Consider the following 17,940-nt stretch of genomic DNA (forward strand, 5'->3'; position numbering starts at 1 on the left):
GCTAGTTTTGGCGCAACATGTGCGCTTGGGAGCAGGATGGCACAGCAAAAGTGGATTGGCGCACGGTGGCGCAATTGGCGCAGCGCTTCCACCCCTGATATTATTGGACATCCTTGCAAGCCGGGGATTCATTGCCTGACAAAAGGAAGAGACACACCCACCCAATCCGAAAAAAAGGTGGGAGAGCGTGGCTTTTGTAAGTGCACACAAGTTGAGAGTTTTTTTTCTCACAACACAAAAAGAAAAAAAAATTTATTCTTTCAAGAATTACGTAATCGGGGAAACTATATAAAGCGAACACGTCTGCCCATATTGCCACTGCGTTTGAGACGTCGTCAACGATGCTGGCCCTCAAACATTTGGTGTTCTGCCTAAGCCTTTCTGCGGCATACGCCAACGTAGAGTTTGATAGTTGGAAGAAACCGCCGGACAACAATCCTGACCTGAACAGAGAAAAGCTCGGCGCGATGCAGGATGCCTGGAAGGTATGATTTATTTTCACCGGCGATATCAATTTTTGTAACAATATTAGCCATCTGCCTGCTCATAAAGCGATTGCTGTTTCAGTCGAGATCCTCTTTATATTAGTAATTGGAGACGGCAGCCGGATAACCGTGTGAATACATGTACCCGAATAATGTCCCTGCTGAAAACAAACCTCATTGCGTAGTAAAAAAAATGCCGATTGCCTTAAACTGTTATAACCGGAACCGCTAGTTACGATTTGTTCTCAATTTTTATTTTTCACTAACGTCTTGCGTTATCTTTGGACGAAGTCTGAGCCTTCGAGGATGCGTAGAAGTTTTTAACGTTTGGAAAGAATGCAGTTACATTTTATTGGCAGCGGCTTGATATCGTGGTTTCCCAGGTGGCACATATTTCAAAGGATAATACAATAAAACGCCATGGCTATAATTAAAGCCAGCTGAATGAAGGTAAATCAACGCTGCCATTTTTGTTACTTAATATCAATATTGCCTGTTTGTTTGTTTCTTCGGACATTTTTATTTATTATGTTACTTTTACAAGCACGAATATTGTTGTTAAAGCCTTTTTAGTAAAACATATAAAATAGCGCACCAGAAAGACAAGGACAAGAAGTATACAGGACAGGCGCTGTCCTGTATACTTCTTGTCCTTGTCTTTCTGTTGCGCCTTTTTAGTATTTTTTTTACGTCGAGTCTACATTTCTCACTTTTATTCTTCTAGAGAATCAATGACGCGTTTTCACTCGTAGACTGCATAGATGAGAGTGGAGTGTGCGTCTTCACGATCTTCATCCCAGTTTATTATGAACGACAAACAAATTGTTTGATAGTCCTCTTACGTTTAGCTTAGCTTTGAGTAGAAGCGTCTTCACCTCATGGCTTTATCAATGCATACCCAGCTATACCTGAGGACAGCGCTTAATTGACGTAAAAATAATAAGAAACATTTATATATATATTTCAGACAATCAGGTTTACGGCGAACCAGAGCTATTATCTCATTTATAGTAACGGGTTGGGGACCAGTAGACATTACAGAGATAAGAAATGTTTCCAAGTGCATTCAAGTGACCTCAATGACACATTGAAGAATGCCAATTACACATCAAAATGGTACGACACAAGATATAAAACAAAGTAAGTATGTTCATTGATTCACAATGTCCCTAGGATAGACGTTTTAGTTAAAATATCCAACCAGTCCATTGAAGGGGTTAGTTGCCTTTTCAAAAACCGATAAGTGTCCACGAGCTTCACTGAAGCACGATCGCGTGCTTGAATTACTTTCTTTTTTAGCCAATAATTTGGGATATTACACTATTTCGAACTCTATACTGAGGCTTAAAAATAGGATGCATACAGAAGTACGAAAAACCCTCTTAAAGAAAGATAGGGATCAATATTATAGGAGAATAGTTACACCGTCTGAGTACCGCATATGTACTTGTGCGGAGGCCATATGGGTGTGCCATTGTGAATATACATAGCGAAAATACATTTTAACAATAATGCACAGGCTGCGAGAACAAGTAAATCTTTATTTCACGTGGACAGATTAAAGAAACATGAAGCAAACATCGCTTATACAAAATGAAAAAAAAAAAAAAAGAAATGAGGCTTTTTCGCAACTCCGGACAAAACAGTATGGAAGCTTCGCAAATTGAGCCAACTAAGGCTGACAACATACGCTTTAAAAAAACCTGTATCAAATATGATCTTCGGGACATTTTCAATATCTTGCGTGGCCTCTAACGAAAAAAGGATCAAGAGTATGCAGATGAATGAATCGTACTAAATCATTTATTAGTAAGTTTATTACATTGGCCTGCTTTCGATTATTTCCTCTTTAGAGACCATTAGAAGATGAAAATGGCCCGTGATATATTCAAGCGTGGCCTTTGAGTTCCGCAAATGTTGTTACTGTGTTTCTAAAGCTTTTAAACAAGAAATCATGCATGCATGTACACGTGGCGGGAAAAACAGTGAGAGAACCTCTGCAGGACTACAAGAGCGTGCCAAGTCCCTGCAATTTTCATACCGCGTTCCACATGGCGGCATGTGCTTCCAGAACAGCTCTGCTTGCCTTCAATTCCGTTCGGTGCACTCATAAAACAAATAGAAAACGTCGAAACGATAAGGCGATGAGGTGGAGTAGCACACTTGAAAGTGTAATTATGACACTCAAATTTTGAAGCAGGACGCCGTCAGGGATCTTGTCTTTTGGGCGGCTATCTAGCGATTGCCTCATCCGCTCAATACGGTTCATTTTATTTACATATTTTCGACATAAGATTTTCGTATGCTCTTCAATAACACAACACGTATATGACACTGGTCACTCTAATGAAACACCACAGCGAGTATGTGTCTCGATTCTGTATCGCCGTATACAACGTGGAAGTCGTCTGTTTCTTGTGTACCTCGTACGTTTGATTTCTCCCGAAACGCGCACAAGTGTTCTGTTTCTCGCCGACCTCAGGCAATGTTGCCTTTCGATTGGCATGCTCCTCCATTGTTCCGATGTACCAGCGACGCATTGTGGAACACAATTGCTCGCTGTATTACGTCGATGTCTGACTTCGCACAAGCGACAGAAAACGCGGCCCCTTCCCTTGAAATATTGCTATTCCGGTGTGTAAACCCAAAAACAAAAAGAACAACGCATTATTTGCCGATCTGTAGTCGGGTGTGCAGATATGGGAGTGACGGTGTCCCGCCATTAGGAGCATACGACGGGACACAGTCATTATCTCCCAATGTTCAAATATATTTTTTTTGGGTGTGTGATTGCGCATTGTATTACTAGTAGCAGATGTCACCATGCATGGATATTTTTTGCATCTCCATTTGTGTATTTGTTGTGTTAACATGTAAGTTAGCCCGCTACAATAATGCCCCCAGGGCAAAATATAGGTAACGAATAAATAAATAAATGAATAAAACATAAGTCAACAAAACCAGTCCCCACCCGGTGCTTAAATCGGCGTCAGCCCCTTGGTGAACAGTCTCTTGTGTAGATCCCACGCCGCAACCTTCGGCGATGCTATACCTTCAACATTGGGCAATCGCAGAAGGGGCGTTGGGCTCCCAACCCAACGGGAGACAAGGTGGTACTACAAGTGACGTCACTCAAAATACGGGGTGAGAGTTGAGGGTACGACGACCTTCGATTTGTTTTATTTTTTATTTAATAAAAATCAGCGCGCAAAAAGTAAAAGTGTTAGGTGTTCTTCGTTCTATAGGCGATACTGAGTAATTTTTGTAGTTAACTCACCAAACCCCTAAAATCGTTGCACCTCCTTTTTAATGAGTATAATCCGCACATACTGACAGCATGTATGTGACCATAATTATCAGGCAGCGAAAGTAAAATAAAATTTCATGGATGAAGAAAGAATAAAACAATTAAAACAGGGACAACCAGATCTTATGAAAGATCTGGTTGTATGGTCCCTGTTTTAATTGTTTTATTCTTTCTTCATCCATGACTTAAACCAACACGCTCTTCTACCAAGCAAAGAAAATTAGTTTCACTAAGGCAAGATTAAAATACGGGGAAAAGACACCCACCGTTCTGTGTAAAAAAAAAAAAAAAGGCCATTTACTGAAAGTGAAAACAGGCATAAGTTGCCGGCTCCCACTGGGAGCTGGGAAGAATTTACAAGAACGATCTCACAAAATAATCATCTATATGTGAACCAGTCTTATTTGTCCTTTCCCAAATATAGCGCTTTCGCATACCTGGCACATTCATAATAGCAAGCATATATACAAACCTTTTAGGGCTAAGAAATTTGTTTGTAGCATAGTTTGGAAAAATAGTTTATTTCTACAGATTCACGTGTCTGTGCCTAGTTTATTTTGGACGGTATTGAAGAAGAAGAATTGCGGTTGTGTGGATATTTATACCGCGTGTCGTTGGTCAGCCATTTCATAGTTGCGACGACTCACTCGCTGTGGATGAGCAATTTAGCCAGTGCAGTACAACCGCTAGGCTGGGGTCTTTAACGTGCACCACGCAGTAGGGGTACACGACGGCACGGCGGTACGATGCTCATCCAGATCAAAACGGGCAGGGGTGGGGATTGAACCTAGGATACTGCATCCTGCAGCGCGATCTTTCACTCCACGTGCTCCGAGCTGGTGTGCGCTAAAACACTCGGCCACGGATCTTTTTTTTTTTTTTTTTATTGCCACTCGGCCACCGATTCTCCCTTGGATGGTATTGTTTCGTGAAAATACAGCGTTATTTTTTATAATGAAGAACGATTTCTTTGTCAGGTTTAATTTAATTTACCTACGGAAAGATAAAAAAAAAAAAAAACTTAAACTTGAGAATTGACTTGAGGGTGATTTCAGATAAGATCGACCAAAGGATGGCTAGTCGACATTTTCAAATCAACTGATGTTTTTATATGTTATTGTCTAGTGTCTGGTATGAACGAATCCAAACTTAGTTTTGACTAGAAAAAATACTTGGGGACAGGAAAAATCGTAAGGCATGAGGTGGTGGACAGTTGCATTAACGCGCACTGATTGAGGGGGCCCGTTTGAGAGTGAATAACTAAAGCGATAACATTAGGAGAACTCTAATACGTTTTAGGCGCAAACTATGGGTATAGCTTGCTTGTAATATAAAGTAATCATATTTATTTAAAATTTATTTATTTTTCTAAAAATTGACAAACATGCCTGCTCGAACGACAAATGGCAAAATTTGGAGGTCTGTATCTCATGAAATAATTTAATCATTATGATATAATTTGCAGATATTATTCTACTAATATATAGCTAATATTTAAAAAATAACTAAGACATCTGTGTGATACAATAGTTAGGATATATTTAGTCAAACATGGAAAAAAAGTCAAACAAAGAAAAATTCTGATGCGAATAAAAAAAAACACCACCCTCGATTTTTTTTAAATTTAGGTAACCTGTTATACTCTATTTCGGCATTCATTTCCATTAAAAACATGTTGCATCATTTTATTGAGAAAGAAGATACAACTCCCCAAAGTCGGGTCCTTTTTCAAAGCCTACACTTAGTAGTGTTTTATACAAGAACTGACTCTGAGTTCCAGTTTCATGAAACCAACACACATCTTTTATATATTTTTATTCAGATGAGGCCAATGATAACTAAAGAAATCGTTCACACACTTAAATTGAGGAGAAACTACTGTGTACAAAGAGGTATCATATTACGGACTAGTGATCCGAGAAAAGATCATGCAGCCATCGGCCACTAGGAACTTTGTTTACTTTATTCTCCTGCGACACTATATGCTATTCCCTCTTCCGCTCTACCTTCATCTCTCTCTCTCTCTCTCATATATATCCCTGATATATATCCAGAACAAAAACATGTTCAAGCATTCCCTTTCTGCGTGGTAGTGTTCTGTGGCTAGCAAAAATCATTTCCTCGCTAAGCTCACGATTATGGCCAAATAGTTGCCGGAAACCGCAGACGACACTCGTCGCTAGTTCTGGCAAAACGGCCGATACAATCTTTTTTTCGCAATTCCCCGCTCGCTGTCAAGAACAAGGGGGTTCGCTTCAACCAGCAAAACATGGCCGCCGACGCCTGTTTACTGAGCAGTCATGCCTGTCGCCATCTCACTCGCTGGCGTCGCGGGCGATAATATCAGGCACAAAGGGGCACACCAACCGGCAGCATTATCCCTAAATACTCGAGCCTCGCGTAAATACATAGAGTGTAAACGCTGTCGCCATGTTATCGTAGTAAGACCGCCCCCCCCCTCCCCCAACGGGGGACTGCAGTACGCGACGGCGTACTAACACAACGGCGACGATATCGACATCGCGGGCTCCGAATTTTCCCATAGTTCTACTCCACGGGCATTTCTCGAAACGCTTGATATTGTGTACGCCCGCCTGGAAGGATTTCAGGCGCGTAGTTAAGATAAGGCGGTTCTCCGCGACAAAAGAAAGCAATTTCACAAAAGCTTAAAAGCGGCGGCGACGCGTGTGCGGTGAACGCTTGTAGTTTTGGTGTAGACAGGGTGTGTGTGTGTTCTCGTTGTTGACACCAGCCGGCGATAAGGCACTGCAGGCGGTAGCTCAGTACAGCAAGGGCTAATCCGAGTGACCATCAATGTAACCCCACCGCCAACCCCTCGCGAACCGGTCGCCGACATGGCTCAGGCTGTGTCATGAACCACGTGGTAGAAGCTCGGGTGCTTTCATATCAGCGCGTGGAGGGACGACAGTGCGATTCCGGAAAGTCTTTTTCGAAGGCCGCTGACCACAATTTTTTGTCTGGAGACTTTCCCTCTGTCTTCCTTTGACGTGGATCAAGCTTTGCCGACAGCCTCAGTTGTGACCTCTCTTTTCAAATGTACGTTTGCAGTGAGTGAGCTCCTCAGCCTCGGTCTTGTCACTTGTGCACCCAGTAGTTCTTTCACTTGGAAATTATATGCCATCAGTTGGGGTTTAATTTCTGTTATTTATGTATACATTATGAAGACGTCCTGAAGCTCCGAACGAGTGTTTTGTGCAGATTACTTTTGCAAACACAAAAAGACTAAACCAAAGCAGCGGAATTTTCGAAGTGTTGGCGAGTTGGACCTAAACTCGGTGAAGCAAATTCTTCCGCCTGACTGTTCCACCAAAGTGAGTGCGACGGACTACCTGTGCTACTGTTGCTTCATGCACATCACTAAGGAGATCTCGATGCGAAGCTCAGAGCAGTGCCCTGACATATTTGTGCCAGCTGAAGAAGCAATTGAAGATCTAAATCGCAGCGTACTACCTACAGATGTGTCGCCGCTGAGACAACCAAGCGTCGTAAGAAGTCGGGACAGGCCTGCCTATGTCAAGAGAAAGCAGACAGAACTGGAGCAGGTTGCTGTCAAGAATATACGCTCAAGGCTACGTATTGCGTACGACAGGGACGCACCATCGGGGTCGTCCGACCAACATGCTCCACATGCACTGAGTGGGTGGACAACTTTCGGCAGGCCTTTGAAACCGCCACCTCTCTCCGGGAACGTTGTCAACTGCTTACACTCCTGCCGTCAACACTGACGAAGAATGAGGTTCAAAAGATGATTCCACAGGCCTCAATGTACCTCATCAGTAAATCCCGAAAACTCATGGAAAAGCATGGCGTGTGGTATGAGCCGGATCCTTACACTAGGTGCAAGGTGAGCCCTGAGAACCTGTCTGCTGCCCTAGAGTACTTCACGAAAGACGAGCTACAATGTTCGCGCCAAAGTCCCAACCAGAAGGACGTTATCTCTGTCATGCTCAACGGAGAGAAAACGTTCGTGCCAAAGCGCTTCATGACACGCGCAATACGAGAGGCCTTCCGTATATACAAAGACAAGCATCCCGATTCCGGCGTTGGGCTAACGAAATTTTATTCGTTGCGCCCTAGATGGGTCCAATGTATTCCACACCAGGAAGTGTGCGTTTGTGTGCGCTGCGCCAATTATTATCTTTGTATTGCCGCTCTAGAGAACGTTACAGGCTCAACATTCAACACTGGTGAAATGAACTCGGCATTTCTGTGCGACACAGCAACAGAACTGTGCCTTCAAGGAGACTGTGATCACTGCCCAAAAGGCCAGTTTCTTACACTCCAGGAACTTGATATCCCGGAGGATGAAGAGATTGTGCTTGCAACATGGGAGTCCGGCGACCTTGTGAAAAAAACTTTGGAACCTGAGACTTTCCTAAAAGTCATCCAAGTGACGGTTGGAAGTTGGGTACTTCACAACCATATCCGGCAAACGCAAGGTAAAGCGATCTACGATGAAAAACAGTGCATGCAACGCGGGAGCATTGTCTTTCATTTTGACTTTGCTGAAAACTGGACCATCGTGCTTCCTGACGAAGTGAAAGCATATCACTGGAAAAAAAAAAACAAGTTTCGATATTTACATGTGTAGTGACGACAAGAAAATCTACAAACAGCTTTGCCATCATCAGTGAGGACCTGTGTCACGACGCCGCTCACGCTTGCTTGGCTCTAGAAAAAGTTAAGGAGTGGGTTGAAGACAACGTTGCGGTATACTCGTACGTGACGTACGTAAGTGACGGCGCCGCCAGTCATTTCAAGAATCGCTACCAGCTTCACCAATTTGCAAGGGACGATTGCCCAGAAGCCCAGTGGTTATTTTCTGCATCTGGACATGGGAAAAATGCATGTGACGGAGTTGCCGGACTCGTGAAGCACCAGGCCACGCTGAACAACCTGAGAGAACGTTCAGTAAGCGCAATTCAGACGGCCAGGACAATGGTGAGCGTTCTATCAAAGAAACTGAAAGGCGCGCATCTTGTATATCTGGACGAAAATGAGGTTGTTCGGTATCGTGAACAAAAAAAAGAAGAGTGGCTGACGGTGCGCGCCTTCCCTGGCATTCAGTCTTGGCACGCGTGGCGGCTCAGCAAGTCATCAACAGAAGGGACCTGTGACGTATATGTAGCACGGACAGTCGGATCTGCTTGGAAGCAACTTTATTAAATGGGTACAGCGAGGAAAACCTTAGCGTAAAGTGCAGAATTTGATTTCCCAAGGACTGCTCATTTTGAATGCAGGGACATCTTATTAATCACATTTTTCTTCACGGGGTATTTAACCTACTGTTTTTGTTGGTGGTTACTAATAATTTTTATCTGATCACTATAAACAAAACCCAAAATGTTATCCTCGAGGAGGATAAAATATATCGGCTTGCCACGATTCATTCATACACCGAGAGCATCGAGGCTGCTCCACTTAGGCACTATGGCATCCGTCACCTGAAATTGTTTGTAATCGTAAATACACAGCCAACCAAAATATCTTACTATTATATCTTTGTTTTTGTGTGTGGAAGTAAAGTTATTTATTTTACTCTAGATGTAAAATATACCGGAAGGTACAACTTCACACTGCATCTTTTCTCAAATCATTAGTCTCTAATATGATACCACTTTGTACGCTTATGTAAAATGCTGTATATAGTTTCTCCTCCCTTTTACTGTGTGACCGATCGCTCTTTTTATCAATGACCTCATCTGAATAAATGTATATAAAAGATTTGTGCAAGTTTCATGAAACTGGAACTCAGAGTCACTTCTTGTATAGGACACTGCTAAGTGTAGGCTTTGAAAAAGGACCCTACTTTGGGGAGTTGTATCTTCTTTCTGAATAAAATGATGCAACATGTTTTAATGGAAAAGAATGCCGAAATAGAGTATAACAGGTTACCTAAATTTTAAAAAAATCGAGGGTGGTGTTTTTTTTTTATTCGCATTGGAATTTTTCTTTGTTTGATTTTTTTCCCATGTTTGCCTAAATATATTGTAACTATTGTGTCACTCAGATACCTTATTTATTTTTTCAATAATAGCCATATATTAGTAAAATAATGTCTGCAAGTTATGTAATAATGATTAAATTATTTCATGACATACAGATTTCCAAAATTTGCCATTTGTCGTTCGAGCAGGCATGTTTGGCAATTTGTAGAAAACTAAATAGGTTTTTAATAAATATTATTACTTTATATTACAAGCAAGTTGTACCCATAGTTTGTTTGTAAAAAGTTTTAAAATTCTCCTAATTTTATTGTTTTAATAATTCACTTTCAAACTTGCCCCCTCCATCAGTGCGCGTTATTGCAACTGTCCACCTCTCCCTGCCTTACGATTTTTCTTGTCTCCAAATTTTTTTTCTGGTCAAAACTAAGTGTGAATTCGTTTATACCAGACACTAGACAATGTCATATGAAAACATCAGTTGATTTAAAAATGTCGACCAGCCACCCTTTGGTCGATCTTATCTGAAATCACCTTTGAGAAACTTGAGACGGAATTAAGTTTGAGCCCTTTTGATAAAAATTTAAGAAAAAATTTAAACGTTTGCTCATTTTCAAATTATGTGAAGTGAACCAGTTTACATAATTTGAAAATTAGCAGACGTTTAAATTTTTTTTTTTAAATTTCAAGCTAGGCGTTTGTATAGAGAACGAGTGAAGTTTATCCCACATTGTTGAAATAATTTTGGCTAATCTGAAGCTACGCAAACTGCTTAATGATAACTTTAGGTTTAGTTTTGGTTACTCTTTATATTTCTGATTTATGAATCTGAGATAGGCTAAATGCACAATGGCTGAAACGTATGTTACTATGGCATTAAAAAGCGTGAAATATAATGGTCTAATTAATATTTAACAAACGATGTTTGTTAAATATTAACTAGGCATTGCACGCCTGTTAAATATTAACTAGGTTTCGCACGCCTCCTCCTTTCCTATATCTTCTCTACTTTCTACCTTGCCCCGTATTGGCTCCACTCACAGCTTAGGAGAGGGGAGAGCTGAGAGGATTATCTTCCCTGCAGAAAATCGAGGTTGTACGTCGGACTTTAAGGTTAAACAAAATTTCTACATATAATTATTTTCCCATCTTGTGCTACAGGAAATCAAAAACGGAATTTGTTCAAGCTGTAAAACAAAGAGATTATAGTATTGAAAATACTATGCAACTGGGTACGTGCCTTACAATTTCTTGGAGTAATAATTAACACTTACATCGTCACCGCACGATTTCTGGCAAGCGTTGTGCGCGAACCAGTTGTCGCCGGGAAGCGCACCATGAATGCAGCAACTATTTATGAATTTATTAAGCACAGATTAATTGCCAGGTTGTCGACGGGACATCTGTCGACTAACAATATTGCTCTTGAATTTTTACGTGGTCTCCATTGATTTATTTACCCTTCACATATGTTTCAAGCTAAAGCTGCGTGCAAGTATCTTCTTTTTTTATATTTGAGTGCCGAGTGCAACTATGGTTTTGGTGTGGTTTACTACAATGTGATGTTCGTTTGAATAACTTATGTGGACGCACAGGGGTTAATATTAGCTCAAATAGACGTCACTAAGCTATCTTTAATCCAACATTTGGCGGTACACATAAACCGGTGTAAACTTACCAGGAATACGAGGTCGCTGATAGTATGCAAGTGACTCACATTACTAAAATGTTTCCACTCAATAATTCCGGTTAGCTCTGCAGCCTTTTCTACCTCATGTGTACGAGTAAATTAAAATTATTCAACGTATTTTTACCATATATCTTCTTGTTCTCTTTTTCAAAATATACGCACGTTCAGTTGTATACAACCCTTGAAATAGTTACCCTTTTCTTGTTTTTTTTTTAGATCGTACTTTCATATAATATAAAATTATTATTCCAGGTTTTATTATAAACAATCGATAAGATGCCGCTATCTAATGTACCTTTGACACTTATTTCGCTTTAAGCTGAAGCAACTAATTGTTCTCAGACTACCTAAACCATAGCCTCCTCTATACTCACAAAGGCAGGCACTTCGATGGCGGAGCCATAGAGTTCCCGTTCGCAGATTCGAAGCGCGAGGGTCTGGTAGCACAGAGAATTTCTCGGGGAGGCTGGTATTCAGCGTACAGCTTTTGCAGCGGCGAGGACCCTAAACATGGTTTTCAAACCCTAGGAGAAAAGAAGCGGTAGCGCGAGGAACGCGAGAAGCACGATCGGACATTCTATCGCTCGGGACAAGTGTGTTTCGGCGTCTCGCCACAGCGGGGCGCCCGTTACACGACTCTTGTCTGCCTCTCTACCTTTTAACTTTTTTCGGCCGCGTCACGTGACCATCTGCCAGGTTTTGCCAGTATAAAGGAAGCTACGCCTAAACTTACAAGCTTTTTTTTTCTAACAACGTCGCAGCGCGGCAATTGAGACCAATAAAATGGCGGCTGTCAGCTATTAAAGCGAACCGTGTAACCGTCTTAAATATTTCGTTCGCGCGCGGTTGATCTGCACGCTGCGGTGCAGGAATTTGTTTTTAATTACAGTTCTTTTCAATCTTTTCATGTGCTCCCAAGACTTACGTGCTGTGCTCGGTTGCTCTCCCCTGCATTAAGACTCCCCCAATTCAAAGCCAAGGCCCAGTGCATAAGTAAATTTTGACAAACGCGGGCAAGCTGCCGCTCCTCCCTTATTTTGAGACGTACCATTCTTGCTGGAGTGCTTGTTCAGCGAGAGCATGTTTCGAAACCGCGATCTAGCGTTACCCTGTAAGTTGAAGAGTACGCAAATTATAGATTACTGTTTATTTCTTAAATACTTCTTGTAATTATTTTAATTCCTACGTAGTTTTTGTGTAGGTTATGGGAAACATAAAGTACATCATATTAAAACCTGGAGTAAGCTATTAGGAATATGTGGCAGACAGAAAAAAAACGAGTCGCAGTTGCTTGCAGTGGTATCAACTTCCAACGCCTGTGAAGAAAATGCACAAACAAGAAGTTACGCCATTCAAGACGGACAGAAAGTTACGCACAAAAGCTATATAGGAAACCTTTTCCTTTCGTTTTTATTCGGGACCTGAACGTGGAAGATTTCCGCCACCAGCATTCGCGAACCAGAAAGTTCAATGGCGTCTTCACCTGGCTACATTGTGGGCATTCGACGGCCTCAGTCGAAAGGCTCAGTTATACTCCAACGTTGAGCGAAGCGAACGCAGCGTACTGCAGAAAACACGCGTTTGATGAGCCGGCGAGCAGAACTCGATGTCTGCCACCAATCAGTATTTGTGTGCGCTGCGCTCGCTACACTCGACGTCGAATCATACCAGAGCCTTAACACAATATTTTCAAAAGTTCACCACAGCAGCACTGGCGGTCGCCATTTTTCGGGGCACGAAGCGTGGGATTTAATCCGAGTTTTTGCCAACCGCTGTTGCACCACTAGTCTTTGAGATCAGCTCAGTGCACGTGCTCAAACAGCGGCATACTCAGAAAGTTGACCCAGCAGCTATTAGTGTAGAAACTTTTAAATGCGTTCTATTATCCGTGGCTACATACTCATTTTCTGTCTTCTTTACTTGTTTTTTCTAATTGCTGACGCCTTTTATTGTTGATTGCAATTATAGCTGTTTCTGGCATTTTTTAAAATTATTTTGCTCTGTGTAGTTTTGGGCGTTAACGCTACACGCCTAGTCCTGACTCAAACCGGATCCGTGCGCATGGTGTGGAGGTCACAACGTGCCACTTAATTAAAAAAATTATCCTCTATTTTTCTTTCAAGGCCAGCCAAAGCCTAAAGCCACATCACCATATGGAAGCTGCTACGATCTCAATTTCAACTTCTTCTGCGAATCAACAGGCTGCATCATATTTCATCTGGAATGTGGGCGAAGTCCCTTCACTGAATATTCAGAAAACTACGTTATATTCAGCAATCCCTTTTGTCATGTATTGAGATCACTACGAAATGATGGCGATGATGCATGTGGGTATAATGAAATGAGTTGACCTACCGCAGCAACTTATAAATAACATTTCTAGGCGTAAGATAAATTGATTGAATTTAAATATACGCAAGATATTCGACATCTTGGTTTAAAACAGTGCGACCAAAAACAAGGACAAAGTCAAGACGAGACAAACAACAGAGCTGTCATCTGTCTTGTCTTAACTTTGTTGTTGTTTTCTCGCGCTGTTTTAAACCAAGATGCTAGTGAATTGAGTAGTCCAAACATACATTTTAGCAAGATATTCAAAGTCGTTTCGGCTTTGAATTCGATTGTCGGTTCCTGGACGCCACGTGGCGTCCAGGAACCGACAACTAAGCTTTCAATGATTGTAAAAATGTTCCAAATGCCGGGAGAATTCATCCAAGCGAAGGGTGATAATCTAAAAAGTTTACTCCGACTTAAAACAAAACAAGAAAGCTATAACAAAAAGATAGATGTCTTGCTACCTATGCAAGTGGCATCTTCAGAATGAACTGACACAAATGAAGCAAGAGCCCTCTTCTATACAAACTAAAAGCTATAGACTTTTCTATAGCTGTCACCCAGAGTTAAATTCCGAATCACTGGGGTGTTGACTCATGTCCGCCGCCTGATATTCCGTTGAAGAAAGCAACTGCGCATGCTCAGAACGCGGTTCACAGCCCAGTAGACAAGGATGGCAGCGCGCAGAAGGTGATCATTGGAAGGATCTGTAGACGTTTACAAGTACGGCCTTTGGGCGCCGCCATCTTGCTCCTTGTGTGGGTATATCCTATGAGAGTCAAGCGTTTCTGAGGCGTGCCCACAAATTCCAGACTGGCGAAAAAAAAAGCGTTTTCCATTTACGGTGGCCAGACTAGCTCTTAACGCGTGGCTCCTTGCTAAAGTCCCTAAGATCCGTCGTTGTCGGCGTGGCAGGCAGGCTTGCACACTACCATGATGCTGGCCCCATGCGGAAACTTATATGACCCCTTTAATACTCACGCCAAAGTCTGGAGCGGTCCTTGTGATATCAACGTTTGGTGAATATACTGAAGCATTTCAACAGGTCAGGTGAAGCGTAAAGAAGTATTGGGAGCTGAAATTGAATAGATCCTAGGACACTACTCCCTCAGCCACGAACCTGGCGCAGAGTTGCAGTCCTAACGCTTGTGTAGCTACCAAGTTCGTCCCATGCTAATATTAAAAGATACTCCTCTTATTTTTTGCTTTTTTCACTAAAGTAAAAAAAAAGAAAGTCATAAATGAAGTACGGAATAAAGGTACCAATAGGCCGGAGGACATTATAGTTTATTAAATATGCAAATACATCACCATGTCCCGATTTCATGGGTCCTAAATCCTGGAGATCTGAATTTGGTGCCACCCCGACTGCAGCTAATATTCGAAGCTTCAGTTGAAGTACAGGGCATAAAAAATAAAACACTCGATTAAAATAATGTAGTGCAACGCCCTTAATACAAGGGTAGAAACAGCTTTACTAGCGGAGACCAGCGGTCAAGTCGTGTGTGCTATCGTATATTCTAATTTTAGTATTTTATTTCTACCTAGACACAAGGCCACGGATGAAAGATTAGACTGGTTTTCCTGATTTTATATCTTGCTAATTATTTTCACTCTACTTGAAGAACCTATCAAGTGACGAGGATAAAACCCCTTATTGCTTGTTGATTGTGGAAAAGACGTCAGCCATTTTGCTCAATCTTTGTTTTAATTTTCATAGACATGCATATATTGAAAGTGCTCTTTAATAAGCTCGTTCGGATCCTAAACACCAGGAGAGAGGTGATATGGTGCAGCATTACTAATCGCCAAAGCTCGCAGTGATAGCTACACTGATGAACATAGAGTTTAAAATCTCACAAAAATATATTTAAGTGCTCAACATCATACATTTGAAAGCATATTTAAACGATTAAACTCGGTTGGTAAATCTTGAATCGCATTTTCGTTTGTGCACAGTTTAAAAGGAATCTCTTAATTTTTTCTTATTGAACTTTTTGAAGTGAGGCAAACTTATGTTTATATTTTCGCCCTGAAACCGCTTGTTTTTCGTCTGTTTTATGCTAAGCGAACTGTTATATACTAAACTGCGCGTCTTGCCCATTGTTTCAAAGTATCGTTTTTTTTTCAGCTTGTGAAATTTGGTTGAGGGAAGATTGGTTAAAAAATGTGACGATTCCCCAAGTCGCTACAAAAGCAGGAAGCAAAGAAACTGGGGAAAAGGAGAAAAAGCTTGACAGTTCGAGTAAAACTACGTATTTGTATGATTCCTTATTTAAGGAACTTCCCTCCAGCTGTCGATACGCATTTCTTCTCAACTGTGGATATCCGACATACCGAATTTATGACAAGGAAGATTGCGATAAAATAAATGAAGCAGAAAATGCTGCATCAGGTGACGCAAACGGAAGTAATTAGCACAATAATTTCTGCAAAAACGCTTTCCGTCTCTTTATCGGCCATGGCAATTAAACTATCAACATCGTTTCTTTCGAGGTTGTTTTTGGTTCCTCCACGAATGTGAGCCAGCATGGTATCTTAGACAGTCATTAAACACTGAGAATGATTTTGAGCAAGTGCAGAAAGCAGGAGGACTTTGTGCGGTGTAATAGCTCGAGAAAAAATCTTGCACACCGCAGTGCGGGAATAAAAAAAGTGGACGAGTGATGAAAAAGGAAACTTTAGCGAGGAGTACCTAAGGTAGACTTGGTGTCTGTTTTGTCGAATAAAAAACGTAATAAAGTATTTTTTGCTTTTCAATTGCCATTTGTGACTTAAAAAAGGTTGCTGTAAATAAAACAAAGGGATCTGCGCTTCTGCGGTGCTTGGCAACAGACTACATTGAATTGCGATAGCATTGCTTGTCTTCTATGAAGGCAGCATGCAGCTGATTAAGTTGAGTCTACGGCTATAGAAGGCAATGTCGCGTCAAATGGTCGGCCATTTTCATTCCACGTAAATGGTAATACTCAGCAAATTGACACTTCTGTTTAGGTATATCCTTGTCAGACAACTTGTTCCTCTTGCAATGCGCTGTGAAGACTGCGCTACGCTCTAAAAAAAAGGGAGTAGTACTTCCTCCCTTAAAGTAGGAACTCGCATGTATCATATATTGCTCTACAAAGGGAGGAAATTTCCTCTTACGAAACGGGAGGAAATTTTCTCCCCCAGTAAGGGAGGAAAGTTGCCACCTATTTTTGCTCGTAGACAAAACGTTCCTCCTCTAAGGGAGGAAAATCGCCACCTTTTTTCGCCCAATGGAGGAAACTTTCTCCCCTCGCGTAGTTAATATAGCTTCCACCAGATGGCGCTCAAAACAGAATAAAAAATGTTGGTGAAGTGCCAATTTGTTTTCCAATGTCCCACACCCTGGACCGCTACATGGTAAATACAAATACAACACTAAACACAGAATACACGAAACACAAGCAGAACACCCCACAACAGCAACAACGCAGCAATCTGCAATCTGCTGATGACACCAAACGTGTCATCAGCAGATTGACACGTTTGTTGTCGCTGCGTTGTTGCTGTTGAACAACGCAGCGACACCCCAACGCAGAACCCCCCACAACAGCAACAACGCAGCGACACCAAACGTGTCAATCAGCAGATTGACACGTTTGGTGTCGCTGCGTTGTTGCTGTTGTTGGGTGTTCTGCTTGTGTTTCGTGTATTCTGTGTGTTTAGTGTTGTACTTGTATTTACCATGTAGCGGTCCAGGGTGTGGGACATTGGAAAACAAGTTGGCACTTCACCAACATTTTTTTTCTGTTTTGAGCGCCATCTGGTGGAAGCTATCTTAACTACGCGAGGGGAGAAAGTGCCAATCTGCTGATTGACACGTTTGGTGTCAATCACCACGTAACACGTGCTGATTGACACCAAATGTGTTACGATTGACACATCAGCAATCGTAACACGTGCGCTGAATTCGCACTCTCTCTATATATGGCAGTCTTATTTTTGAATCCGATTTGGCTGATGACTGCCATAATTTGTCGCATAAACACGGAGAGGCGGAGCAAATATTACTCGTACTTGATACATTATTTTAATTGTCTCTTGGAATAGCCCCCATCTCTTAATTCGACACCCTGATCAAATCAAATGTAGATCATTAGGCTAATTAACTAAAATTTAATTATTTTTTTAAAA

At 41.6% G+C, this 17,940-nt stretch overlaps 1 protein-coding gene across 1 annotated transcript; it reads left to right on the top strand.

The window, feature by feature from the left end:
• Positions 1-341: 341 nt before the first annotated feature.
• Positions 342-16,200, top strand: LOC115316478. The gene is made up of 5 exons (XM_040222445.2): positions 342-485; positions 1,453-1,625; positions 10,920-10,990; positions 13,572-13,775; positions 15,914-16,200. The coding sequence occupies exons 1-5, from the start codon at positions 342-344 to the stop codon at positions 16,198-16,200; spliced, it is 879 nt and encodes a 292-aa protein (XP_040078379.2).
• Positions 16,201-17,940: the final 1,740 nt, after the last annotated feature.

The sequence above is a fragment of the Ixodes scapularis genome, unplaced genomic scaffold (genome assembly GCF_016920785.2).
Source record: "Ixodes scapularis isolate PalLabHiFi unplaced genomic scaffold, ASM1692078v2 PGA_scaffold5__190_contigs__length_132052651, whole genome shotgun sequence".
Classification (NCBI taxonomy): Eukaryota; Metazoa; Arthropoda; class Arachnida; order Ixodida; family Ixodidae; genus Ixodes; species Ixodes scapularis.